Consider the following 27,974-nt stretch of genomic DNA (forward strand, 5'->3'; position numbering starts at 1 on the left):
TGATGTCAACACAGCTACCAAAGTGCTGACTGATCTCTTTAGCAAGATCTGGGAGCCACAAGACTGGAAAACAAAGCCTTATCGTCAAACTGCCAAAGATCGGAAACCTCAGCGAATTTGTACAACTGGAGAGTTATAACACTTGTTTCTACCCACAGCAAAATCTTTGGTGGACATTCCTGCAGTCAGCATGCCAATTGCATGCTCCCTCAAAACTTGAGACATCTGTGGCATTGTGCTGTGTGACCAAACTGCACATTTTAGAGTGGCCTATTGTCCCCAACACAAAGTGCACCTGTGAAATGATCATGCTGTTTAATCAGCTTCTTGATATGCCACACCTGTCAGGTGGATGGATTATCTTGGCAAATGAGAAATGCTCACTAACAGGGATGTAAACAAATTTGTACGCAACATTTGAGAGAGAAGCTTTTTGTGTGTGTATCGAAAATGTATTTTATTTCAGCTCATGAAACGAACACTACAGGTGGTGTTTATATTTTTGTTCAGCACTTAGTGCTGGACAGGGGCCATTCTCATTGAGAGCTCAAGGAAAGCAAGATAATCTGTGAGTCCCTGGGGTGAGAGAGAGTAGCATTCAAACTATTCCAAGGTAGGGAAGGGAGAGAGCACGGCACGGCACGGCACTCCCTTCATTTGGCCTTCAGGGTTTGAAGTCAGTATGGAACTCATGCTTCCTGATATGGTTAAAATGTTCAGAGGCCTTTCTAGCAACACAGAAGTTAATGTATCAGTCTTGCAATAGCCTTGCACAAACCCAAAGGCTGAAAAACCAACCAAAACAACAACAGTCAAACAGCAAGTATCTTTGAAATACTAGGGCTAGATAATAGCCAAGCTAATTTAATCTACAGCTAAAGATGTAACCGATTAAGTGAAAAAGCAATGTATCTCCCCAAGGTGCATAAAGGACCCAGAGCTAAACTGTTGTCAGTTACACAAACTCCTGGCTGCGTAAGAAGGACATCCGTGGAGGAGAAATAATAAGGTCCTGACAGATGGAGGTGGACCAGGGTGGATCAGTGCTGCTGTTACGAGACCAGGCTTTAGTACACAACAGACAGACACGGACTGACTGGGCTCAACGGTTAGGCGCAGTCTGTGTCCCAAATGGCACCCGTAGGGCTCGGGTCAGAAGCAGTGCACTACATAAGGAATAGGGTGCCATTTAGAACACGCCCAGTGTCTTAAGACCTGTCGCTTCTCAAAATGCCTGAGAAACATACCGGCGCACACACACACTCTCTCCGGTGGTGTTCCAGGTCATCTTTTTTCAGATGATCCGATCTCACAACACCTGGAGAAACATCCCAAGAAACCACATTAACATGATCTAGAAATCTTCGGCTGTGCAGGGTGACTGCTAAACGACGACCTGGAACGCCACCTAAATCTAAAGCAGGAGGGGAGCAGTCTATTTCTTACAGTATGTTGACTTTCATCCTGAAGAAAAGAGCAACACTTCTCAGTGGTGCCATCTGTTGCTTAATGCTAACTGCCTCTGTCAGCCGAGCGCTTCTCAATTAGTTTAAATGCATACTAATGAATGCATTCATTATAAACTAATTAGACTGAAGCATCTATCTTTCCAATAGGTTCTTCCCATTCAAATGCTGTTTGCCAATGTTGTTGCTGCCTCTCCTGTCCGCCAAAGTAAGGTTTGTTTCTTTGATGAGGTTTGCATACTAATGCCTCACACCTGTGCCGCCTCTTGAATGCACAGCGATAAGTGTTCACGCACACATACCCATACGCGTGCACAAACACACACCTTGTGGGTGTGTCAGCTCTCTTTCATTGTGTGTGTAACTGTCTGAATAACGACATCTGCACGGCTGGCTGCTCTCCATGCCTCAGCAGCTCGCCGTCTGGCTGCACCATGAAGAGGAGACGTGGTCTCTATGCACGATGGATAAAGACATCTGAACAATGAGATGTTACTATTGGGAACTGTGACTGACAGGCTTCCTGATCCTGATGTGTCATAGCAGTGGGAGGCTGTTCAATCAGGGAGACAGCCACCGGGCACAGGCAGGGAGGGGTCTGTCTGTCTGTCTCTTTGTGCCCGCGTGGGTGGGCGTGCGTGCGTGTCTGTCTCTGCAAATGACTCCATCTCTCTGTCTGAGTGTCTGTTTATCTCTTGGTTTGTCTGTCTGTCACTGAACGCTTGCTAAGCTCATCAGCCACAAATAATACTGCACTATCACAAGGGCATCAATAAGCCACAGAGCTAGGGGGAAGAATGTCCCCTTCAAGTATGTACTTTGTCTGTTTGCAGAGTAGGGCCAAGTTTGCTTCTCTAGGTTGCAGAGGGCCTTTGATCTGTAAGTAGAACCCTACGGTGTTGCATCACATTAGGCTCGCCCTCATTGGTGTGACATATCATGCTGCAGTGACAGCATACTTACATTCCTGTTTGAAGGTGAAGTACTCCGTGAGGTGCCGGCACTCGTGGTTCCCTCGCAGGAGGAAGAGTGTGGTCGGGTGATTGATCTTGAGTGACCAGAGGTACAGCACACACTGAGAGGAGAGAGCCAGAGAGCGAGTGAGGAACACAAGGCAACCAGGGCATGAAAGTCAAGCACACAACCCCAACATCGATCCTGAATGCCCAACATGAATTATAAAATCACAAATCTCTACACAAAATAAACGTTTACATTCTGTTGAGGCTGAGAAGGTCAAAACCCACAGAACCACAGGACCAGGCCCCCCAGATTGTAAGGACGAGGAGAATAGTAAACTGTAACAGGTGGTTTAAAACAGATACGCCCCAGTCCAAGGTTTGCCTACACCTCTTCAACCAACCAGATGGCCCGTGTCTACAGTACACCGCAAAAATAAAAACAATAAAACAGCGCATTAAAACTGGGGTCGTATCCACAAAGTGCCTAAGAGTAGAAATTGGTTGTAAGTGCTGAGAATAAAGACTTTACACCTATCCTTATGGGTAAAAATAAAAGCTATACATTAAGCTTATTCAGTCATAAGAGTCCCATCTAGGCGACAGATACTGTATTTAGGACACCTCATGAGCAGTTAAGCGTTACTGTACCAGCAGGTGTCTTGAAAATAGAAAAATGCAGCGAGTCAGTGGTTTGTGTGCCACACGCAATTGCTTTGGAGTTGTTAAAGGGACAATTTAACAATTTTTATCGCAATATCGAATAATTTCAGGGTAACAATTAAGTACCTTAGTGTTATGTTTTTATTAAAATGGTTAAAAATAGCTTCTTAGCAAAGAGCAATTTCTTAAGCAAGAATTTTGCTACAAGCGGGAAGAGGACTCCTGCGGGTTCTCATTTGGTTGTTATCAGTTGTGTACAGGCAACTGTCTCTTGAGCGCTGAGCAGCAGCCAAAACAAGCAGTCGCTAGGCTACTCACACGCAGAGCGTCTGTATCGCATTAGTGGAAACAAAGACTTCAGGGAATATCTTCTGGTTTTGACTATAAGAAGTGACTTTTCGTTGCAGGTTAGGAGAATTAACCTAATTATCTCAACCTACCACGTTAAGAGAAGGTTAGGATTAGCTAAAATTGTCTCCAACGCGACTCGAAAGTATCTAGCTACAACCAGGCTGCGCATAAAAATTTGCATGGGTCGGAAGTGATTTTTATTGGGATGGGACAGACAAGTACGCGAAAAAGTTTGACAGGACAAGATGGACAATAATTAATTTTCACTCCTGTGTCAACCTCTGGGAGTGGTCTGAGTGATGGGCCTAATTGGACAAGCCTAATGAGAGGGATATGTAACCAGGAAGCTCTGATATTGGCAGAGGTTTGAAACTCTGTTATTGGTATATTAACGTATACCGCTTGGTGATGTCGCCAGACAGGCCAAAACTCCATCCCACCAAAACAGGCTGAAATTTCAGGTATTTTCAAACAGCTCTTACACGAAAACGGCATTATCATAATTTTTTACAATTTAACTGTATTATTCCAACCTCAGTGTGGAAATGTACACAGAGTACACCAAACATTAGGAACACCTTCCTAATATTGAGTTGCGCACCTTTTGCTCTCAGAACAGCCCTTAATTCATCAAGGCATGGACTCTACAAGGTGTCCTACATGCTGGCCCATTTTGACTCCAATGCTTCCCACAGTTGTGTCTAGTTGGCTGGATGTCCTTTGGGTGGTGAACCATTCTTGATACACACATAAAGAATAGTTGAGCGTGAGAAAACGTGCAGCCTTACAGATCTTGACACAAACCGGTACGCCTGGCACCTACTACCATACCCCGTTCAAAAGGCACTTAAATATTTTGTCTTGACCATTCAGCCTTTGAATGGCACACAATCCATCTCTCAATTCTCACATGGCTTAAAAATCCTTAATTAACCTGTCTCCTCCCCTTCATCTACACTGATTGAAGTCTATTTAACAAGAGACATCAATAAGGGATCATAGCCGTCTGTATCATTCTTAATGTTTTGTATACTCAATGTATATAAAACTAAGGTAAATCACATTTTTGACTGCATTGGGCCTTTAAAATAATGTTTTGATATTTCTATATATGATTAAGCCATAAATATTCTAGATCTATATGCAACAGTATCTCTTGCACTTTGACAACTATTTCACAAGGCCTATTTCACATTATATGCAATGTTGTATGCAACATTATCAGCTAGTGACTTGATGTTAATGTGTTGATATAACAGTAAGTCGATATTCTGCTTTTAACAACCATCAGAATAGCAAAAAATTTTTTTTTATACAATTATGCCAACATACTGTATTTGTCAATAGGCAAAGTGATTATGTCAGGTAAAAATGATCAAATGTTCAAAGGGCCAGTGCTGTCGAAAACATGATTTTCATGTGTTTTAAATATATTTCCACACTATGAGGTTGGACTAGTACTGTGAAATTATGAAAAGTATGATAATGCCCTTTTAGTGTAAGAACTGTTTATTTGAAAAGACCGCCTGAAACCGCAGCCTGTTTTGGTGGGATGGAGTTCTGGCCTGCTAGTGACATCACCCGGCGGTAAAATGAGTTAATAGACCGATATGAAAGAGTTCCAAACCGCTCGGCCAATAACCAGCTAGTTTCCCCCTCCCCACCCAGACCACTACCAGACAGTCCTAGCAACATTTTTGCTTGAGAAATTGGTCTTTGCTAAGAAGCTATTTTTGTTTCTTTTTTACCATTTCAATTGAAAACAAATCACAGTAAGGTACTTAATTATTACCCAAAAAATGATTTGATATTGAGATAAAAACAACTGCATTGGACCTTTAACCATTGCCAAATTTGATGTGGTCACATTTACCGTGGTTGTCTGAAGCGTGCTATAGAGTTCCCAGCTGGCGATGCCTCATCACAATTGGTTATTCCCCATGATTTGCAACAATGCCAATGAGCATCATCACAATCTTTCCTTTGCCTCAAACTACAGTGATTACCATCTGAGATACACTTTTATGAGTTGATTTTACTCCTGGCTCAGAGTTTGTCTGGGCAGTGTCTTAACATTGTCCTAAAACCTACTCGGAGATGTTTAATTTTTTTTGGTCAAAACAGGTTTTAACAGGATTCCAAGGACCTTTTTTGCGCTGCTTTATGGCTACGGGCCCAGGTCTCCTCTGAAAAGCAACAACAGACTAGTCACTCTCTCCCCGTTTAGGGCTCTCAATGGGAGAGGATAAAAAAACACCAGATTCAATCAAAATTAATTTATCCTCAGACACTCTTTGATGCAGTACCCAAATAGAGTTCGGGCCGCATTTAATGTGTGACGACAATATGAAAAGCGGGCTACATTTACAATCCAAATGAGATTGCTTCCCCTTCCACTTTCCAGCCTCAGACGACAGACAAACAAGGTAGCAGCACTCATTAGTCTCCACTTGGCTTGCCACTCTGTCTCCCTCTCTCTCAGCCCACTCACTCTTCATCCTCTACTTTAAAATACAGCCAGGCAGGAACACAACCAGAGCCCTACATTATGTCCTGAGAACAGGATGCCAAGGCAACCAAGGCCAGCAGGTGTCCATTCAAATAATACACAATAGAGAAGTGGGCATTGCGCTACCCATAATTCCGGAGTTCCTAGGAAGGATGGGATGTTACGGAGCTGAGAAGTGCAGGTAGGGACTTGGGATTGTTTGTGTCATCATGCCAACTCCTTGTCATTCTTTGGCTTGTCAAACATGGGTTAACAATGACTAGGGGACTGGTTGACCATGGGGAGAGGTTCAGGCCAGGGAGGGAGCCAGGGTGAGGAGAGGGGCAGTTTAGAGTCAGTGAAAGGACCTCTAGTCTAAGTGAGGGCCTTTGAGTGGAGTGCCTCAGGCTGAAGGGCGATTTAATGAGTCTCTCTCCCTCCCCCCCTCTCTCCTCTCTCCCTGCCTGCGTGCGTTGAGCGGGGGAGGCAGACAAAGGCAGCAGAACAGCACGTTGTGTGTCAGACACAAGTGGCTGCTACCTCCCTCACCTCGAAACACACACACTTCACTTCAGCCTGAGACAGCAGTGTGCTGCCTGGGGGTGGCTGAAGGCTGGGAGGGGTCCATAGGTTAGAGCACTTTCCTGCATCAAAGAGGGAGAAAGGAATGAGGAGGCGGTGAGGCAAAGGAGGGCCAACAGGAGAATCAAATGGATGGCTCACACATCCTCAATTTAGACCGAGCAAATGTCTGGCCTGAAATGGTAATGCTACCAACCTTCTACGAAAGGATAAGGTCAATCTTTCCATTCTTGGCCTTCATATGGAACTAGAACACAGGTTTCTGAGCCCATTTCCACAAAATCAATCTGGGTGTACAGATACAAGTAACTGCCAAAATAAAGAACATACCAACAAATGCCTTAACAGGGCGTTGGGGCACCACGAGCTAGTACATCATCAATGCACCTTGGCATAGATTCTACAAGTGTCTTGAACTCCGTGCGACACCATTCTCCATGACAAATTCCATCATTTGGTGTTTGGTTGATGGAAAATGATGTCTCAGGCGCCGCTCCAGAATCGCCTGTGTTTAATTGGGTTGAGATCTGGTGACAGACGGCCATGGCATACGGTTTACATCGTTTTCACGCTCATCAAACCATTCAGTGACCATTCATGCCCTGTGGACAGGGGCATTGTCATCCTATGGGGGCATAGCCTGGTAGCCAAAATAATGACTAAGCATGATGGGATGTTAACTGCTTAATTAACTCAGGAACCACACCTGTATGGAAGGACCTGCTTTCAATATACTTTGTATCCTTTATTTACTCAAGTATCCATTATTCTGGCAATTACGTGTAGAGCTCACCATGTGTCTCCCTATTCCATATGTAGTGCACTACTTTTGACCAGAGCCCTATGAGCCCTGGTCAAAAGTAGTGCACTACATAGGGGAGAAGGGTGCCATTTGGGACGCATCCACCCATAAATCCAGTGAGTTATGCTGTGGTCCACCTCTGGCCCACGTCCAATGGTAGATCTCATTACTGGCCTAGTCAACACACTGGTTTAATTTACGCAGCACATCAAAGAGAGCTTCTCTTTGCCAGTCCTTCTAGGAGGGCAAGGCACTGGCAGTACCCTCCTCCTTACCCCTAGACTAAGGCACAGTCGGTCATCATACTAGCAGATATTTGATGTGTAACAGAAAGCACATGGAGTCATTTCATTCTTGTCATTTTAACCAGGATAGTCAACTAAGTAACACTTGCCACTGTTAGGGCCCTATAAAATCTGTGTTGCAGAGAACGTGGACAGAATCAAGACATTAAAACTGAATTTTAATTCATACATTTTCCCAAGTTTATCATAAGACATGAACAAAATACATAGGACACAGCACAGGAATGCCCCAGTCTGTTTGTCTACTACTTTGTGTGGCCTATAGCGATGATGCTAATTTAATGACTATCGTCTTCTGGTAGATGGAAAGGTTCCCAAAAACATTCTCAATTAAATGATAACTACAAAGTAGCCTATGCCTACCTGGCAGAACGATATCATGATTATTTGCATCAATCCAGTGGCCATTTGGTTTGCAAACTCTGCAATCACAAGCGCTACAGAAACACTGCTAACCAAACAGTCTCTGGCTGGTGCTCAGTTGCAATAAAAGGTTAACACCTAAAATAAAAAATGTCTTATTTTTCACAGACCTCAAAAGTGGTCTCCTGATGTGGTTTAAGCATTGTTGTGGACTTGAACATCCACTTTTGTTGTTTTTCTATTAAAGTGTGATTTTGGAAATTCGGGAAAAACAGAACAAAGTCGGCAAAATAAAATAGATTTTAATAGGGCCTTACACTGTTTTCCTGGGAGTAAAGTGAAAATCAAGTGAACACCAAACAACGCAGGCTTGACTACACAATAAGCGTTTCAAAAACTTTTTGGTGAGTGAAATGAGCCTTGATTTTTACAGGCACATAACTCCATTGTGATTCCAGAGGAGTCATGGATGGACATTAGCCTACCTATTTCCTGTGAGTCCTGTCTGGTTATGAGGGGAAGAGAACATTTAATCTAGAATAGCTGATCAATGGCCCAGGAGTCACCTGTCATTCCCTATGCTCTTTCACCGACACCGTTTCATCTGTGACATTTCACCTAACGCCTCCCATCAAAAGCCCCCCAGAACCACAGACAAAGCAGGTCGATGCTTAGCCCAGTTAGCCGTCCAGGCCCTATGGCCCTGTTGACTCTTCCATTCAACCCCCCTCAGCCCTATAGCCCCGTCGAATCTTCCATTCAACCCCCCCTCAGCCCTATAGCCCCGTCGAATCTTCCATTCAACCCCCCCTCAGCCCTATAGCCCCGTCGAATCTTCCATTCAACCCCCCTCAGCCCTATAGCCCCGTCGAATCTTCCATTCAACCCCCCTCAGCCCTATAGCCCCGTCGAATCTTCCATTCAACCCCCCTCAGCCCTATAGCCCCGTCGAATCTTCCATTCAACACCCACAGGTCAAAACTCAGCCAGCCCAGTTCTGCACCCTGAGGACCAGTCAAACTCTGCAGAATTTTGTATTTGATACCAGGTTGAGTATCACGATACTCGATACCATTACAATACTCAAAACCAAAAAAAGCAGGCTTATTAGCCAAAGTCACAGAATGGTGCTTGAGCCAGACAGATCTTGAGTTGAATATCATTACATTTGAAATGTATGATTTAAAAAAAAATTATGCATTAATTAATCAATTACACAATAATAAAATCAATATGACTTTGTTATTTACCAATCTAACTACATAACTGGTAATCACTTATTTGAATGGTACATCTCTAATGATAAAAACTCAGTAAATCAAGCTGTAGGCCAGCCTAGGCCTATTCACAATACAGGTGTGAGTACATGTATTGAGATATTGAGCTCGTTTAGGCAGATTTCATGGGCTATAGATGAAACCCAATCGGTTTCCTTTCCATTTGGGTCTTATTTATTATACTGATCAACAAGATTTGCATAGATGACGCAATCTCTTATTTTATGAAAGTGTGCACTGTCTCATTCACACATGCAGTCAGTTCGAGGCTCGGACAAAGATCATCTTGAAAGGATCATCTTGAAAGGTAGTGACACGAGGCGGGGGAGACTAAGTGAATCAATAAAGTTTTTGGTGACAATCAGCTTTAAAAATCAGCAATATTTTGTTGATACTAGGTTAGTGAATTGATGTTAGCTTCAGCTGTATGCAAGCAAGGAAAGTTAGCCTACAAAGCTGGATGCTACCTGTATCTTCTTGCATTAAGTGTTCTAGCCTGTAATGGCTATGCTTGTGTGAACAGTAATTTAAAAAAAATAAATGACATGCAGCGTTACATTATTCAAGTGTGTTAACTGCAGCATAAGTGTTGAATGTGAATCAGCCCAGACTCCCAGTGAGTGCAGTGGTTCATCAGGACAGGCTAGAGCTAGCAACGACTAAGAGGAGCAGGCACGATGCACTCGCTAGGATTGAATATTTTCCCAGTATTTTACAAAATGTTCCATCCCGACAATGAATCACTTTTCTCCCGGGTAACCCTCTATTCCTGCCAAAACCCAAAGTGTCATTCTAAAGCATATAAATAGGCCTGTCTGGATTTGATTAAATTCAAGCCTGATGAGCCATACAATAAATACATTTTATGAGCCCTACATTAAAATACATTTAATGAGCCCAAGCCCAAAAAAATACCAAATGATTGTGCCGTTATCCAATAATACATATACATTACCAGTCAAAAGTTGTAGAACACCTACTCATTCAAGGGTTTTTCTTTATTTTTACTATTTTCTACATAATAGAATAATAGTGAAGACATCAAAACCTTGAAATAACACATATGTAATTATGTAGTAACCAAAAAAGTGTTAAACAATTCAAAATATATATTATATTTGGGATTCTTCAAATAGCCACCCTTTGCCTTGGCATTCTCTCAACCAGCTTCATGAGGTAGTCACCTGGAATGCATTTCAATTCAAAAGGTGTGCTTTCTTCAAATTTAATTTGTGTAATTTATTTCCTTCTTAATGTGTTTGAGCCAATCAGTTGTGTTGTGACAAGGTGGGGGGGTATACAGAAGATGGTATTTTACCAAATAGTTCTAAGTCCATATTATGACAAGAACAGCTCAAATAAGCAAAGAGAAACAACAGTCCATCATTACTTTAAGACATGGTCAGTCAATACGAAACATTTCAAGAACGTTGAAAGTTTCTTCAAGTGCAGTCGCAAAAACCATCAAGCGCTATGATGAAACTGGCTCTCATGAGGACCACCACAGGAATGGTCGACCCAGAGTTACCTCTGCTGCAGAGGATCAGTTCATTAGAGTTACCAGCCCAAATAAATGCTTTACTGAGTTCAAGAAACAGACACATCAACTGTTCAGAGGAGACAGTGTGAATCAGGCCTTCATGGTCGAATTGCTGCAAAGATACCACTACTAAAGGACACCAATAATAATAATAATAATAATAATAATAATAATAATAATAGACTTGCTTGGGCAAAGAAACACGAGCAATGGACATTAGACCGGTGGAAATCTGTCCTTTGGTCTGGAGTCCAAATTGGCGACTTTTGGTTCCAACCGCCGTTGTCTATGTGAGACGCGGTGTGGGTAAATGGATGATCTCCGCATGTGTATTTCCCACTGTAAAGCATGGAGATGGAGGTGGTGGTGTTATGGTGTGGGGGTGCTTTGCTGGTGACACTGTCTGGGATTTATTTAGAATTCAAAGTGCACTTAACCAGCATGGCTACCGCAGCATTCTGCAGCGATACACCATCCCATCTGGTTTGGGCATAGTGGGACTGTCATTTGTTTTTCAAAAGGACAATGAGCCAACACACCTCCAGGCTGTGTAAGGGCTATTTTACCAAGAAGGAGAATGATGGAGTGCTGCATCAGATGACCTGGCCTCCACAATCCCCCAGTCTCAACCAAATTGAGATGGTTCGGGATGAGTCAGACCACAAAGTGAAGGAAAAGCAGTGCTCAGCATTGGTGGGAACTCCTTCAAGACTGTTGGAAAAGCATTCCAGGTGAAGCTGGTTGAGAGAATGCCAAGCATGTGCAAAGCTGTCATCAAGGCAAAGGGTGGCTATTTGAAGAATCTCAAATACAGAATATATTTGTTTGTTTAACACTTTTTCGGCTACTACATGATTCCATGAGTGTTATTTCATAGTTTTGATGTCTTCACTATTATTCGACAATGTAGAAAATTGTACAAAATAAAGAAAAACCCTGGAATAAGTAAGTATTTAAAACTTTTGACCAGTAGTGTATGATATAGGCTACTGCACATTACACACAACAGAAAAACATAAGTCCATAGATGTAGCTAGAGATACAATCGTGGCCAAAAGTTGAGAATGACAGAAATATTCATTTTCACAAAGCCTGCAGTTTGTATGATGGCAATTTGCATATACTCCAGAATGTTATGAAGAGTGATTAGATGAATTGCAAAGTCCCTCTTTGCCATGCAAATTAACTGAATCAAAAAAAATAATTTCCACTGCATTTCAGCCCTGCCACAAATGGACCAGCTGACATCATGTCAGTGATGGACAAGGCTGGAGATCACTCTGTCGTGCTGATCGAGTTCAAATAACGGACTGGGAGCTTCAAAAAGAGGGTGGTGCTTGGAATCATTGTTCTTCCTCTGTCAACCAGTTACCTGCAAGGAAACGCATGCCGTCATCATTGCTTTGCACAAAAAGGGCTTCACAGGCAAGGATATTGCTGCCAGTAAGATTGATTTTAGGATCATCAAGAACTTCAAGGAGATTGGTTCATTTGCTGGGAAGAAGGCTTCAGGGTGCCCAACAAAAGTCCAGCAAGTGCCAGGACCGTCTCCTAAAGTTGATTCAGCTGCGGGATCGGGGCACCACCAGTACAGAGCTTGCTCAGGAATGGCAGCAGGCAGGTGTGAGTGCATCTGCACGCAAAGTGAGGCGAAGACTTTTGGAAGATGGCCTGGTGTCAAGAAGGGCAACAAAGAAGCCACTTCTCTCCAGGAAAAACATCAGGGACAGACTGATATTCTGCAAAAGGTACAGGGATTGGACTGCTGAGGACTGGGGTAAAGTCATTTTCTCTGATGAATCCCCGTTTTCGATTGTTTGGGGCATCCGGAAAAAACCTTGTCCGGAGAAGACAAGGTGAGCACTAGCATCAGTCCTGTGTCATGCCAACAGTAAAGCATCCTAAGACCATTCATGTGTGGGGTTGCTTCTCAGCCAAGGGAGTGGGCTCACTCACATTTTTGTCTAAGAATACAGCCATGAATAAAGAATGGTACCAACACATCCTCCGAGAGCAACTTCTCCCAACCATCCAGGAACAGTTTGGTGACAAACAATGCCTTTTCCAGCATGATGGAGCACCTTGCCATAAGGCAAAGGTGATAACTAAGTGGCTCGGGGAACAAAACATCAATATTTTGGGTCCATGGCAAGGAAACTCCCCAGACCTTAATCCCATTGAACTTGTGGTCAATCCTCAAGAGGCGGGTGGACAAACAAAACCCCACAAATTCTGACAAACTCCAAGCATTGGTATAATTAGTAGGCTGACACCTTTCATAATGGGGTAACCGAGTGGCGCACCGGTCTGAGGCACTGCATCTCAGTGATAGAGGCAACACTACAACAGACCCTGGTTCAATTCCAGGCTGTATCACAACCGGCCGTGATTGGGAGTCCCATAGGGCGGTGCACAATTGGCCCACCGTTGTCCGGGTTTGGCCATCAATGTAAATAACAATTTGTTCTTAACTGATTTGCCTAGTTAAATAAAGGTTAAATAAAATAAATGTTTTAATATTTCCCTTAATGTTATTAGCCTAGTAGGCTCTTTTGCTCTCTATTGTTGCTTCATTCCTTCCTCTCTTTCAACAGTTAAATGAAATAAGTTGTTGTCCTGATCTTCATCATTCTAATGACATCCATGAATATTATAGGACTAGAATCAGATGCAGAAGTCTTTCCCTTCTCACGAAGATTGAATGGTTATGGGTCTGAAATAATAACTGCTATAGCCTTTCTCCATCACGCGTTCACTCAAACTACCCGTGATTTCTAGTGGCTGCTGTATTTAAAAATCAGCAAATGAGCTTGCGTACCTCTTCGAGTCAATTGGTATAAGAAATGCTAAAACATTATGTCCAACAAGGTCTAGCTTTTCCTGCACGGGACTTGATGTTAATGGCAAGATGGCACCGATAGAGATGGCAACTTCACTTCTAGTCCTTAGGAAACTGTGCAGTATTTATTTTATTTGTATGTATTATTCCTTACATTGTTAGCCCAGAAAACCTTGTGTTTTTACATACAGCCGGGAAGAACTATTGTATATCAGAGAGACGTCAACTTAACAGCACAACCAGCACTACGACCAAGAACACGACTTTCCCAAAGCGGATCCTTGGTCTGCACCGCCCAGGGCATTTGAACTGATTCCAGAGGCCGACCCAAAACAACGCCGCTGGAGGAGGGGGTGCCGGAGCAGTCTTCTAGTGAGGCTTCCGAGTATATTACTCGCTAATGTCCAGTCCCTAGTTAACAAAGTCGACGAAATCAGGGCAAGAGTTGCATTCCAAAGAGATATCCGGGATTGTAACATACTCCGTTTCATGGAAACATGGCTAGCTGAGGACATGCTGTCGGAGTCCATACAGCCAAAAGGATTTTCAGTGCATCGCGCCGACAGGAATAAACATCTCTCCGGTAAGAAGAAGGGCGGGGGAGTATGTTTCATGATTAACGAGTCATGGTGTTATTATAACAACATACAGGAACTCAAGTCCTTTTGTTCACCTGGCCTAGAATTCCTCAATCATATGCCGACCGTATTATCTGCCAAGAGACCTCTCCTCGGTTATCCCAGCCACGTACATCCACCCACAAGCGGAAACCAAGACGGCCATCAAGGAACTTCACTGGACTTTATGCAAACTGGAAACCATATATCCTGAGGCTGCATTTATTGTAGCTGGGGATTTTAACAAAGCTAATTTGAGAACAAGGCTACATAAATTCTATCAGCATATCAATTGCTCCACACGAGCAAGTAACATGCTCGACCATTGCTACTCTAACTTCTGTGATGCATACAACACCATCCCCTGCCCTCCTTTTGGCAAATCTGACCATGACTCCATCCTGTTGCTCCCCTCCTAAAGGCAGAAACTAAAACAGGAAGCGTCTGTGCTTTGGTCAGACCAGCGTTGGATAGACCTATCGGATTCCACGCTTCAAGACTGCTTAGATCACGTGGACTGGGATATGTTCCGGGTAGCCTCAGATAATAACATTGACGAATACGCTGAATTGGTGAGCGAGTTAATAAAAGGTAGTGTATAGGAGATGCTGTACCCACTGACTATTAAAACCTTCCCTAACCAGAAACTGTGGATTGATGGCAGCATTCTCGCAAAACTGAAAGCACATACTACCGCATTTAATCATGGCAAGGCGACTGGAAATATGGCCGAATGCAAACAGCACAGTTATTCCCTCTGTAAGGCAATCAAACAAGCAAAGTGTCAGTATAAAGACAAAGCGCAGTCGCAATTCAACGGCTCAAACACGAGACGTATGTAGCAGAATCTACAGACAATCACAGATTACAAAAAGAAAACCAGCCCCATTGTGGACAGATGTCTTGCTTCCAGACAAATTAAACAACTTCTTTGCGCACTTTGAGGACAATAGAGTGCCATCGACGTGGCCCACTACCAAAGACTGTGGGCTCTCCTTCTCCGTGGCCGATGTGAGTAAAACATTTAAATGTCTTAACCCTCGCAAGGCTGCCAGCCCAGACGGCATCTCTAGCCGCGTCCTCAGAGCACGCGCAGACCAGCTGGCTAGTGTGTTCACAGACATATTCAATCAATCTCTATCCCAGTCTGCTGTCGCCACCTGCTTCAAGATGGGCACCATTGTTCATGTTCCCAAAAAAGCTAAGGTAACTGAACTAAATGGCTATCGCCCCATAGCACTCACTTCTGTCATCATGAAGTGCTTTGAGAGACTAGTCAAGGATCATGTCACCTCCACCTTACCGGTCCCCCTAGACCCACTTTAATTTGCTTACCGCCCCAAGAGGTCCACATAGAATGCAATCGTCATCACACTACACACTGTCCTATCCTATCTGCAAAAGAGGAATACCTATGTAAGAATTCTGTTCATCGACTACAGCTCAGCATTCAACACCATAGCACCCTCCAAGCTCATCATTAAGCTTGAGACCCTGGGTCTCGACTCCGCCCTTTGCAATTGGCTCCTGGACTTCCTGACGGGCCGCCCCCAGGTGGTGAAGGTAGGAAACATCTCCACTCCGCTGATCCTCAACACTGGGGCCCCGCAAGGGTACGTTCTCAGCCCCCTCCTGTACTCCTTGTTCACCCACGACTGAGTGGCCATGCATGTCTCCAACTCCATAATCAAGTTTGCAGACGACACCAGTGGTAGGCTTGATTACCAACAACGACGAGACAGCCTACAGGGAGGAGGTGAGGGCCCTCAGAGTAACCTCTCACTCAATGTCAGCAAGACAAAAGAGATGATCGTGGACTTCAGGAAACAACAAAGGGTGCACACCCCCTATCCACATCGACGGGACAGCAGTGGAGAAAATGGAAAGTTCCTCGGTGTACATATCACCGACAAATCGAAATGGTCCATGCACACAGACAGCGTGTGGTGAAGGCGGCGCAACAGCGCTTCTTCAACCTTTTGGCTCGTCACCAAAGACCCTGACAAACTTTTACAGATGCACAATTGACAGCATCCTGTCGGACTGTATCACAGCCTGGTACGGCAACTGCACCGCCCTCAACCGCAAGGCTCTCCAGAGGGTAGTGAGGTCTGCACATTGCATCACCAGGGCAAACTACCTGCCCTCCATGACACCTACAGCACCCGATGTCACAGGAAAGCAAAAAAGATTGTCAAGGACAATAACCACCCGAGCCACTGCCTGTTCACCCCGCTTCCATCCAGAAGGCGAGGTCAGTACAGGTGCATCAAAGCTGGGACAGAGAGATAGCAGCTGTTTTTCAATCTCAAGGCCATCAGATAGCACACAGAGGTGGCTGCTTACCTACAGACTTGATATCATTGGGCACTTTCATGAATGGAACACTAGTCACTAAGAATGTCTACATATCTCGCATTACTCATCTCATATGTATACTGTATCCTTCACCATCTATTCTTTATAGTCTATTGCATCTTAGCCACTCGCACTGCTTATCCATATATTTTCTACTTATATATTCTCATCCCATTCCTTTACTAGATTGTGTGTATTAGTTTTGTTGTGTTATTTGTTAGATAGTGCTGCACTGTCGGATCTAGAAGCATAAGCATTTAGCTACACTCTTAATAACATCTGCTAACCATGTGTATGTGACCAATAAAATTTGATTTGACTTCAAGAGCTAAGGAGAGTAAGGAGAGAGGCCAGTGGAGCACATGTGCATGCATATTGTGCAAGAGACAGGCTATAAGTTAGAAGCTTATTATGCATAACCCATCATTAATTAGCTAACAATGAGGCTAATACTGCATTGAATGGATTACCTGGAAGAGGTAGGCTGGGACATCTGCATATAGGGTTATACAGTATATAAACGAGAACAGAATTATCTATTTCTGATGCAAATTTGAATGGAATTGATGAGAGCACAAGACTGCGAGAGAGTGATTGCGCGTGCACTGATTTAAAGCAATGATATTCGAGTGATTGGCTGTTTTTAAAATAAATAAAAAAGCGTTATCTTTACAATAAACAAATTAGGTGACCCCGAAAAGCCAGATGGAGACAGGTAAATTAGACACGCATTCAATCTTTATATTATAGACTATGCTGCAACAAATGTAGGCCGACCTGCCACAAGAAAAAAAGTTACCATGATGAGACGATCGATCTACACATTGTGAACTGCGCTCCAATCTGAGACGGGCTGTCTGTCCCCACCCTGAGCGTTGATGATTCATCATGCGGAGGCCGTAGAGAAGCCAGATTTAGACAACGCATATCATTTAACAGTTCCATTTCACGCCATGCTGTTCATATTAATAATATATTATAATTTATTGGTTTCTTGCAGTTATTTATCCCGGGAAAGGGGAGTGGTTTTGGCCAGTAAATCCCAGTAAATATCAGCTACCGCGTTCCCGCCATTCAACCCTAGCGCGTGTGTTATAAAAAGGGAACATTGGCTGCGCTGGTAGACAGATTTGATCCTCTCTCAAGAAGGTAGACGACGTGAAACATTCGACATAAGTATCAAAGTAACAAAAATTATAGTACCAAACTGTTTTTCCATGTTCTAGTATAGAAACAGTTAAGACATTTCGCCATACAGTGCAACACTACTCTGCTGTGAGGATCCAGGTTTCCACTCTAGGGGTCAAGTCTACCAGTTTCTGCTCTTCTCATTATTGGCTACAAAATCCATTTTTTAAATCCTCTATCAACGTAATAATGAAAATGCTTTAATCCACTTCACATGACAACGGCTCCTGGACAGAAATGTTCGTTTAACACTAATTTCAAACTAACAGAAACGCTATATCACACAGTTACCATGATGACCATTCAGAGAGCACAGGAAAGCAGCAGAAAGAAAACCCATTAAAAAAAAAATCAACCAGCAGTCTCATTTTCGTTTTTTTCTAGTTTCAGCAGACCCAATTTCAGGAGGCCAGAAAAGCTATATGGGGATACAAAAATGGGTCTGATCTACATTAACCAAATCTGTCACGGCAAAACCTGTCAAATCAGCATTCAATAGTATGCTTGGGCTGTAAGAGTATGCATCCCAAATGGCACCCTATGCCCTATAGAGCTGGAATTCATTTCCTAAAGCGTCATATTACCTATTACTCGTTACTTCAATCAAAGTAACGTGCCACGTTACAAAATTACTTTCTGTGCAGAGTAATGAGTTATATTACTTATAGTAAAATATAACTGAATAAAATTGAAATAATATATTTTTCAACTTGAGGAAAACATTGAATCGCAGATATTCTACAAAGAAGTGATATTTTTCAAATAGAGCCAATCAGATAATTTTGTTATTGTTGTTTAGAAAATGTACGCAGGGCTCCAGACTAGGGCGGTCACAATTTTGTTTGCTGGTGATTGTCAAGCAAATAACTCCTGGCTTCCACAAATCGCCTACAAGCCATTTTAAGAAGTCTAATAAATCCATGTCATATAGCCTAGACCTTCACAATAAATCCATTATTTATTTTAGACAAGTCTAAAGAAACATGATATGAAAAAAATGTAGTCTATTTCAGGAGAAAAGAATAGCATATAGCTGTCCTTATGTTAGGAACTGATGTGGCTATGCCAAATGACTGTGGGCTACACCAGTTCATTTAGCTTACAATATTTGCTTATAATCTGTAGCATTATAGTATGAACACAAATAAAAATGTAATAAATATATTTTTCTCCAAACGATGAGGGAGTGCGCACATTCTGTGTTGAGCGGTTAACAAAGAAATATGTACTCCTATACGCTTAATTTAGAGTTATTAAAGTAACTTTAGCTGTTCTACAAACGTTGGGCTATATGTTTAGGTTTTTAATACATTGTAAGGCTGCTTGATGAGACTAAAGATTTGAAAAAAGTTGCTTGAAAGGCATGAGCTTTGTATATACGGTGCCTTCGGAAAGTATTCAGACCCCTTGACTTTTTCCACATTCGGTTGTTACAACCTTACTCTAAAATGTATTAAATAGTTTTCCCCACCTCATTAATCTACACACAATACCACATAATAACAAATCAAAAACAGGTTTATAGAAATGTTTGCCAATTAATTACAAATAAGAGAAATATGGCATTTACATAAGTATTCAGACCCTTTACTCAGTACTTTGTTGAAGCACCGTTGGCAGAGATTACAGCCTTGAGACTTTTGGTGTATGACGCTACAAGCTTGTCACACCTGTATTTGGGGAGTTTCGCCCATTCTTCTCTGCAGATCCTCTCAAGCTCTGTCAGGTTGGATGGGGAGCGTCGCTGCTACTTTCAGGTCTCTCCAGAGATGCTTGATTGGGTTCGGGCTCTGGCTGGGCCACTCAAGGACATTCAGAGACTTGTCCCGAAGCCACTCCTGCGTTGTCTTGGCTGTGTGCTTAGGGTTGTTGTCCTGTTGGAAGGTGAACCTTCACCGCAGTCTGACGTCCTGAGAGTTCTGGAGCAGGTTTTCATCAAGGATCTCTCTGTACTTTGCTCCGTTCATCTTTGCTTTGATCCTGACTAACACACAGCCCCTGAAAAACATCCTCACGTCATGATGCCGTCACCACCGCGCTTCTACGTAGGGATGGTGTCAGGTTTCCTGTAGACATGACGCTTGACATTCAAGCCAAAGAGTTCAATCTTGGTTCATCAGACCAGAGAATCTTGTTCCTCATGGTCAGAGTCGTTAGGTTCCTTTTGGCACACGATCACCAACACTGGACAATTGAGGAGTGGAAAAATATTGCCTGGTCCGACGAGTCCCGGATTCGGTTGTGTCATGCTGATGGCAGAGTCAGGATTTGGTGTAAGCAGCATGATCGGTACAGGTACAGGCTGGTGGCGGTGGTGTAATGTTTTTCTGGCACACGTTAGGTCCCTTGATACCAACCGAGCAACGTTTAAATCTCCAGAATAATTCCGGTTGTTCCGGAGGCAAAGGGGGGGTCCGACCCAGTACTAGAGGAGTACCTAATTCTGGCCACTGAGGGTATATAAGGCACTGGCAGAGATATGATTCTGAAAGTATAACTGAAAAACTAACTAATTATATTATCCAATTTTAAAAAAAGTGACACGTTATATTACTGTTTTAAAGTAATCTGATTACCGTAATGCATGACTTTTGTAATGCGTTACACTCAACATGGATGCCATATATAGTGCACTACTTTTGACCAGAGCCTAAATGGGCCTGTAGTGCCATTTGGACCCATCAGCAGCAGGGTTGTTTAGGAAGTGCTACAGCTCATTAGGGTCAAAACCCACCACTTTCTTGCTCTCTCACCACTGATGCACTAGATTCCAGACACACAGGCAGTCTTGTGGGTGGATAGTCTGTGTGTCTGTCACGGAGGTGGAGGCCTGATTATACAAAGACGGCTGCCTCTCACTGAACCAGCTAAGGGCCTCAGACTTAGCAAGGAGAGACTCTCTTTTAATACACGCACAGCCAGTCTTCTCGCACACAGACAGACAGACAACCATTGAACCCTACTTAGAAGCAAACACAAAAAATGTGTCTACACCAGTGGCAGACCTGCCAACCCTGTCCAACTTTTTAGAGTACCAGACGCGTGCGGGAAATTGGAGATGTAACACTCGCTGAATTGGGGTTCTTCACCCCCGCAGATCACAAACTGGCAACACAAAGCTTAAGTAGGCTACCGCAAAGGGAATCTGAACACTGTTCACTAGAAGAGTCCGGTGTGTCAGCCTATGTAAAGGTATTGTATTGTATTTCTTTGCAGCGCATACATTTCAGCTTTTCGAAATTGATAACATCTCAAAAACAAGTGCAAAGGCATTTTAGAAGCATTGCCTCTATAGCTAATACTCATTCAGTCCTTATAGCGCAGTCTTCGAAACTCCCGACTCCATTTAAAGCCAATATGTTTATTTTTGATTATACTTTTGTAATGCTTTTTGTGACGTGGATCATAATTACAGTTACAGTCTACTGATCCTCGTAATGTTACGTGGAAAATACAACTAATGGGACACAGAATTAAAATGTATTTCACACCAGTTATTTTTCGTATTTGGATTTAATTTCTTTCACTAGCAAATGCGAGTGAACTGTTGGCAATTTAGAGCCCACTGAATGTCCATCTTATGTTCGATAACTTTAACTTGAAACAATTAGTGTTTACTTTTCCACAACACACGGGGTCGAAAAGGGATTTGTCCATTTGTTTATGTACAGCTGACAGTCGACAAACTTAGCATCACAACAAACGAGAGGACCGGCAGACACGGGGTAGCTACGTCGAATAATAATGTATTAATCGCCATGTATGTTAACACAAATCAAACTTGATTTGCCACATGCGCCAAATACAACAAGAGTAGACTTTACCGTGAAATGCTTACTTACAAGCCCTGTCCCAACAGTGCAGTTCAAGAAGAAGAAAATATTTACCAACTAGGCTAGAATAAAAAGTAATAATAAAAAGTAACACAATAAGAATAACGAGGCTATATACAGGGGGCACCGGTACCGAGTCAGTGTGCAGGGTTACAGGCTAGTTGAGGTAATTTGTACATGTAGGTGAGGGGCGAAGTGACTATGCATAGGTAACAAACAAACAGTGAGTAGCAGCCGTGTAAACAGAAAACATAAGGTGTTCTTTAATGGAAGCCTCTCCAACACAATCCAGGTAGAGTCAGGCATTCCCCAGGGCAGCTATCTAGGTCTCTTAAATGTTTTCCATCTTTACAAATGACCTGGCTCGGATTAAAGCAGGTGTCCATGTATGCTGATGACTCAACACTATACACGTCAGCCGCCACAGCACGTGAAATCATTGCAACAGTTAACGAGCTGCAGTCAGTTTCAGAATGGGTGGGAAGAAATAAGTTTGTCCTAAACATTTCATAAATGAAATGCATCGTATTTTGGACAAATCATTCACTAAACCTCCTCTAAATCTTTTAATGAATAACGTGGAAATTTAGCAAGTTGAGGATACTATACTGCTTGGAGTATCCCTGGATTGTAAACTGTCATGGACAAAACATTAATGCAACATTAGCTAAGATGGGGAGAGGTCAGTCCATAATAAAACGCTGCTCTGCCTTTATAACACTATCAACAAGACAGGTCCTACAGGCTGTCATTTTGTCGCATCTGGACTATTGTCCAGTCGTGTGGTCAGGTGCCACAAAGAGGGACTTACGGAAAATTACAATTGCCCCAGAACATGACATCATAGCTGGCCTTTAAAATGTACACAGAGAGCTAACATTATTTTATTATCAATATTTCCTGGCTCAATGTAGGAGACTGACTTCATCACTACTTGTATTTGTGAGAGGTATTGCCATGTTGAATGCACCGAGTTGTCTGTTTAAACTACTAGCACACAGCTCAGACACCCATGCATACCTCACACGACATGCCACCAGAGGTCTCCTCACAGTTCCGAAGACCAGAACAGACTATGAGAGGTGCACAGTACTACATAGAGCCATGACTACATGGAACTCTATTCCACATCAAGTAACTCATGGAAGCAGTAAAAAGCAACAAAAAATATATATCTAAAAATACACCTTATCGAACAGTAGGGCTCCCGAGTGGTGCAGCATTCTAAGGCACTGCATCTCAGTGCTAGAGGCGTCACCACAGACCCTGGTTCGATTCCAGGATGTATCACAACCGGCCGTGATTGGGATTCCCATAGGGCGGTGCACAATTGGCCAAACGTCATCCAGGTTATAGTTTGGCCGGGGTAGGCCATCATTGTAAATAAGAATTGGTTCTTAACTGACTTGCCTAGTTAAATAAAATAAAAATGTAAAAATTAAATAGGGACTGTGTAGAGACACACACAGGCACACGACAACATAGATTCTGTGTTGAGATATGTGGTAGAAGGGTAGTGGCCTGAGGGCACACACTTAATCTATTGTGAAAAGTAATGTAATGTTTTTTTTAATTGTATATAACTGCCTTAATTTTGCTGGACCCCAGGAAGAGTATGGGGATCCATAATAAATAAATACAAAATGGCTGTCTAGTAATGATCAACAACCAGCTTGACGGAGCTTGAAGAATATCTTTTTTTAAATGTACAAATATTGTACAATCCAGGTGTGCGAAGCTCTTAGAGACTTACCCATAAAGACTCACAGCTGTAAATCACTGCCAAAGGTGATTCTAAGATGTACTGATTGACTCAGGGGGTTGAATACTTATCTAATCAAGATATTACATGCTGACCACACAGCTCACATAGCGCACACGAGCTTTGCAAAGTAAATGTACAAATAAATGTTATTCAATCATTGCACCCACACTGCTAGCACACGTCAACAAGCATCTGCGTAGCCAGGCACTAAAATAAAACTTGGTTATATTTGTGACACAAGAACCACTGCAAGTCCCACCTCTCCCATCTCCTCATTGGTTTATAAGAGCATATACCCACGTGGGTGATTGAAAGATGAACTGAGGTCCACACTCGAGTCCAGTTAGTAGTGCACATTAAAGTTGGTTGTCAACTGCCATATAAAGTCCAAAGAAGAAGCAGCCTGAAGAAGGAGAGATTACTAGAAATGAACTCCGTTTACCCTTTCATCTGTGGATTAATTGTCCGAGTACAGGACCTTGTTCATTTCAGGTAAAATAACAACCCAATGTTTATATACCAGAACAAATTATCTAAACAGCAGCAAGCTAGCTAGCTAAATTGCCATAAATGTTTCATGCTTTTCATCCTGTCCCCAAATTAATATAGTTGGATCAGAGTTCGTTTTAATATTTCAACCTGCGTGTCCTGATTGCGTCTGGTGTGGGTGGATAAAATCAACATGCGCGCGATGGTGGACGCACGTGCGGGAGCGGTCTGGTCAGCATGATAGTGTTTTATTTTTAATATATATATATTTTTTTACAAACGTTATCATTTTTCTTCCAGTTTCAAATGAGAGTATTTTGTGTAATCGTTGACAAAAAACAATTAAATCCATTTTAATCCCACTTTAACAACAAAATGTCAATGGGTGTGAATACTTTACTTTCTTAAGGCACTGTAGGCCATTTCTGTGGTCTACACACCCAGTTTACCCAGAATAATCTAGCTAACTAAGTAGAGGACACTGACCCCAATTCACATGCTCTGCCTTGGGAAGAGCCACAAACGTATGACCATGAACCAAAATGGCAGCTATTATTAAGGTTTTGACTATGTGATGTAACAAAAGACTTAGCAAACTTGACCCTGAGCCACGTTCAGACATGACATAATTCCACGTGAGAGCACAGCAGAGTGGGTGTCCCTCACTGGGCTTGAGAGGTAAATACAGAAAGCGAGAGATGTCTAAATTAAACATGGCACAGTAGTCCAGCAGGGCCAGACACACATCACCATGTTATACAGTTGAAGTCGGAAGTTTACATACACTTAGGTTGGAGTCATTAAAACTCGTTTTTCAAACACTCCACAAATTTCTTGTTAACAAACTATAGTTTTGGCAAGTCGGTTAGGACATCAACTTAGTGCATGACAAGTATTTTTTCCAACAATTGTTTACAGACAGAATATTTCACTGTATCACAATTCCAGTGGATCAGAAGTCTACATACACTAAGTTGACAGTGCCTTTAAACAGCTTGGAAAATTCCAGAAAATGATTTCATGGCTTTAGAAGCTTCTGATAGGCTAATTGGCATAATTTGAGTCAATTGGAGGTGTACATGTGGATGTATTTCAAGGCCTACCTTCAAACTCAGTGCCTCTTTGCTTGACATTGTGGGAAAATCAAAAGAATCAGCCAAAACCTCAGAAGAAAAAATTGTAGACCTCCACAAGTCTGGTTCATCCTTGGGAGCAATTTCCAAACGCCTGAAGGTACCACAATCATCTGTACAAACAATAGTAGGCAAGTATAAACACCATGGGACCACGCAGCCGTCATAACGCTCAGGAAGGAGACACGTTCCGTCTCCTAGAGATGAAAGTACTTTGGTGCGAAAAGTGCAAATCAATCCCAGAACAACAGCAAAGGACCTTGTGAAAATGCTGTAGGAAACAGGTACAAAAGTATCTAAAAGTATCTACTCCCTTCACAGAACAGCGCAAACTAGACACTCTAACCCGGAGTCGCCTCTTCACTGTTGACGTTGAGACTGGTGTTTTGCAGGTGCTATTTAATGACGCTGCCAGTTGAGGTCTTGTGAGGCGTCTTTCTCAAACTAGACCCTAATGTACTTGTCCTCTTGCTCAGTTGTGCATTGAGGCCTACCACTCCTCTTTCTATTCTGGTTAGAGCCAGTTTGCGCTGTTCTGTGAAGGGAGTAGTACACAGCATTGTACCAGATCTTTAGCTTCTTGGGAATTTCTCGCATGGAATAGCCTTCATTTCTCAGAACAAGAATAGACTGACGAGTTTCAGAAGAAAGGTGTTTGTTTCTGGCCATTTTGAGCCTGTAATCGAACACACAAATGCTGATGCTCCAGATACTCAACTAGTCCAAAGGAGGCCAGTTTTATTGCGTCTTTAAATCAGGTCAACAGTTTTAAGCTGTGCTAACATAATTGCAAAAGGGTTTTCTAATGATCAATTAGGCTTTTAAAATGATAAACTTGGATTAGCTAACACAATGTGCCATTGGAACACAGGAGTGATGGTTGCTGATAATGGGCCTCTACGCCTACGTAGATATTCCATTAAAAGCCGTTTCCAGCTACAATAGTCATTTACAACATCAACAATGTCTACACTGTATTTCTGATCAACTTGATGTTGTTTTAAATTGACCAATTTTATTATTTTCTTCCAAAAACAAGGACATTTCTAAGTGACCCCAAACTTTTAAACGGTAGTGTACCTCTGCCGCTCTGCTCACCTTCAAACACAACACAGGGAATTTCCTCCTGCAGCAGGATCTAAATAAGGCCAATCGTATTTATCCTCTCATTTTGAGTGCTCTGGAATAGACTCACCAAGCAGTCGCCAAACCTGATCCCCAACTTTTTATTCACTCCTCCCCCTTCACCCCAATTCAGATTCTCCGTTTTCATTGGCAGACTCAAGGAGAGGGGGAATTGGGTCAGTAGGGTAGAATCACCTCGATACTGAAGTAGCCTCGGTCTACGTAGTCTCCGAGGAACAGATAACGTGTGTTGCTGGGCGAGCCTCCCACTTCAAACAGCTTCATTAGGTCAAAGAACTGGCCGTGGACATCTCCACACACTAAGGACAAACAAACAACACTGTTAGGGAAGGAAACAATAGGTTATTATCCTCTAGTACAGGAGTGACATGGTCTGATGTGCATATCAAAGTATTGTCATAAGAGTGAGAGTAATTTCAGAGTTACCCAATTCTGTCTATGACAAAGTAATCTGTTCATGTACAGCGAAGAAATGTAGGCCTATTTGCATGTGATTGAGGCTATGTGAGCACTAGCAGGGTGCACAACAGATATACTAAGCTGGACCAGGACAGTAAAGGACAGCTGTGTGAAACTGGGAGTTCATTTCAAAGGCATTTAATGACACCCATAACTCAGGCCAGCAAAATGGGTCCACTCCAATACACCTTCTGTCAACAGATGCAGTTAACAGTTGTGTGGTACCACGGCATAGTGCCCAGGCATGTGTTGTGTTTACTCTGGGCCTGGTTGGGCACTATTCCATGGCACTGTATGAATGTCTGTCTGCTGGGTGCCAGAGAAAGAGAGTCGTGCATGTTCTATCCTCACTCACTATGTGTGTAGGCCAGAGGGAGCAGGCTAGCCAGCAGCATACCACCCTGCATCCCACTGCTTGCTTGCTTCTGAAGCTAAGCAGGGTTTGTCCTGGATGGAAGACCAGATGCAGCTAGAAGTGGTGTTGGAGAGCCAGATGGAGGCACCCTTTCCACTGGTCCCCAAAAAAAATATCCCAATAACCCCAATCAACGATTGGGGACATTGCCCTGTGTAGGGTGCCGTCTTTCGGATGGGACTTTAAAACGGGTGTCCTGACTCTCTCTGGTCACTAAAGATCCCATGGCACTTATCGTAAGAGTAGGGGTTTTTACCCCGGTATCCTGGCTAAATTCCCAATCTGGCCCTCATACCATCCCGGGCACCTAATCATCCTCTCCCAGGTAACTATTCCCTAGGTCGTTGCTGTAAATGAGAATGTGTTCCCAGTCAACTCACCGGGTAAAATAAATAAAAAACAAAGCCCTGATGGAACCAGTCTAATCCCTGCGTTCTCACCATTCTATTTCACTTGTGCAGTAAAACAACGGAGAAGGGAGCGATCGGGCTGGTTCCACCAGCTGAGGAGAGTTTGAAGATTTATGAGTCAAATGTACGGGATACACTGTCCAATGAAATGCTTACTTGCGGGGTACCTTCTCAACAATGAAACAATAAGAAATAATAAAAGATAGTACGGACATAAAGTAAAAGCCTCAGTAGAATAGAATACAGTTGAAGTCAGAAGTTTACATACACCTTAATCAAAATCATTTAAACTCTGTTTTTCACAATTCCTGACATTTAATCCAAGTAAAAGTTCCCCGTCTTAGGTCAGTTAGGATCACCACTTTATGTTAAGAATGTGAGATGTCAGAATAATAGAGAGAATGATTTCTCAGCTTTTATTTCTTTCATCACATTCCCAGTGGGACAGAAGTTTACATGCACTCAATTAGTATTTGGTAGCATTGCCTTTAAATTGTTTAACTTGGGTCAAACGTTTCAGGTAGCC

General features: G+C 42.8%; 1 protein-coding gene across 5 annotated transcripts in view; it reads right to left on the reverse strand.

The window, feature by feature from the left end:
- The window catches only part of LOC115164273 (serine/threonine-protein phosphatase 2B catalytic subunit gamma isoform), a 69,678-nt gene that overhangs the window by 19,543 nt on the left and 22,161 nt on the right, over positions 1-27,974 (reverse strand). For all 5 annotated transcript variants that reach the window (XM_029716582.1, XM_029716578.1, XM_029716580.1 and 2 more), the window contains exons 3-4: positions 26,339-26,463; positions 2,430-2,541 (exon numbers count right to left, since the gene is read on the reverse strand). In XM_029716582.1, coding sequence (XP_029572442.1) covers positions 2,430-2,541; positions 26,339-26,463 — 237 coding nt within the window. The remainder of the gene's footprint in view (positions 1-2,429; positions 2,542-26,338; positions 26,464-27,974) is intronic.

The sequence above is a fragment of the Salmo trutta genome, chromosome 27 (genome assembly GCF_901001165.1).
Source record: "Salmo trutta chromosome 27, fSalTru1.1, whole genome shotgun sequence".
NCBI lineage: Eukaryota > Metazoa > Chordata > Actinopteri > Salmoniformes > Salmonidae > Salmo > Salmo trutta.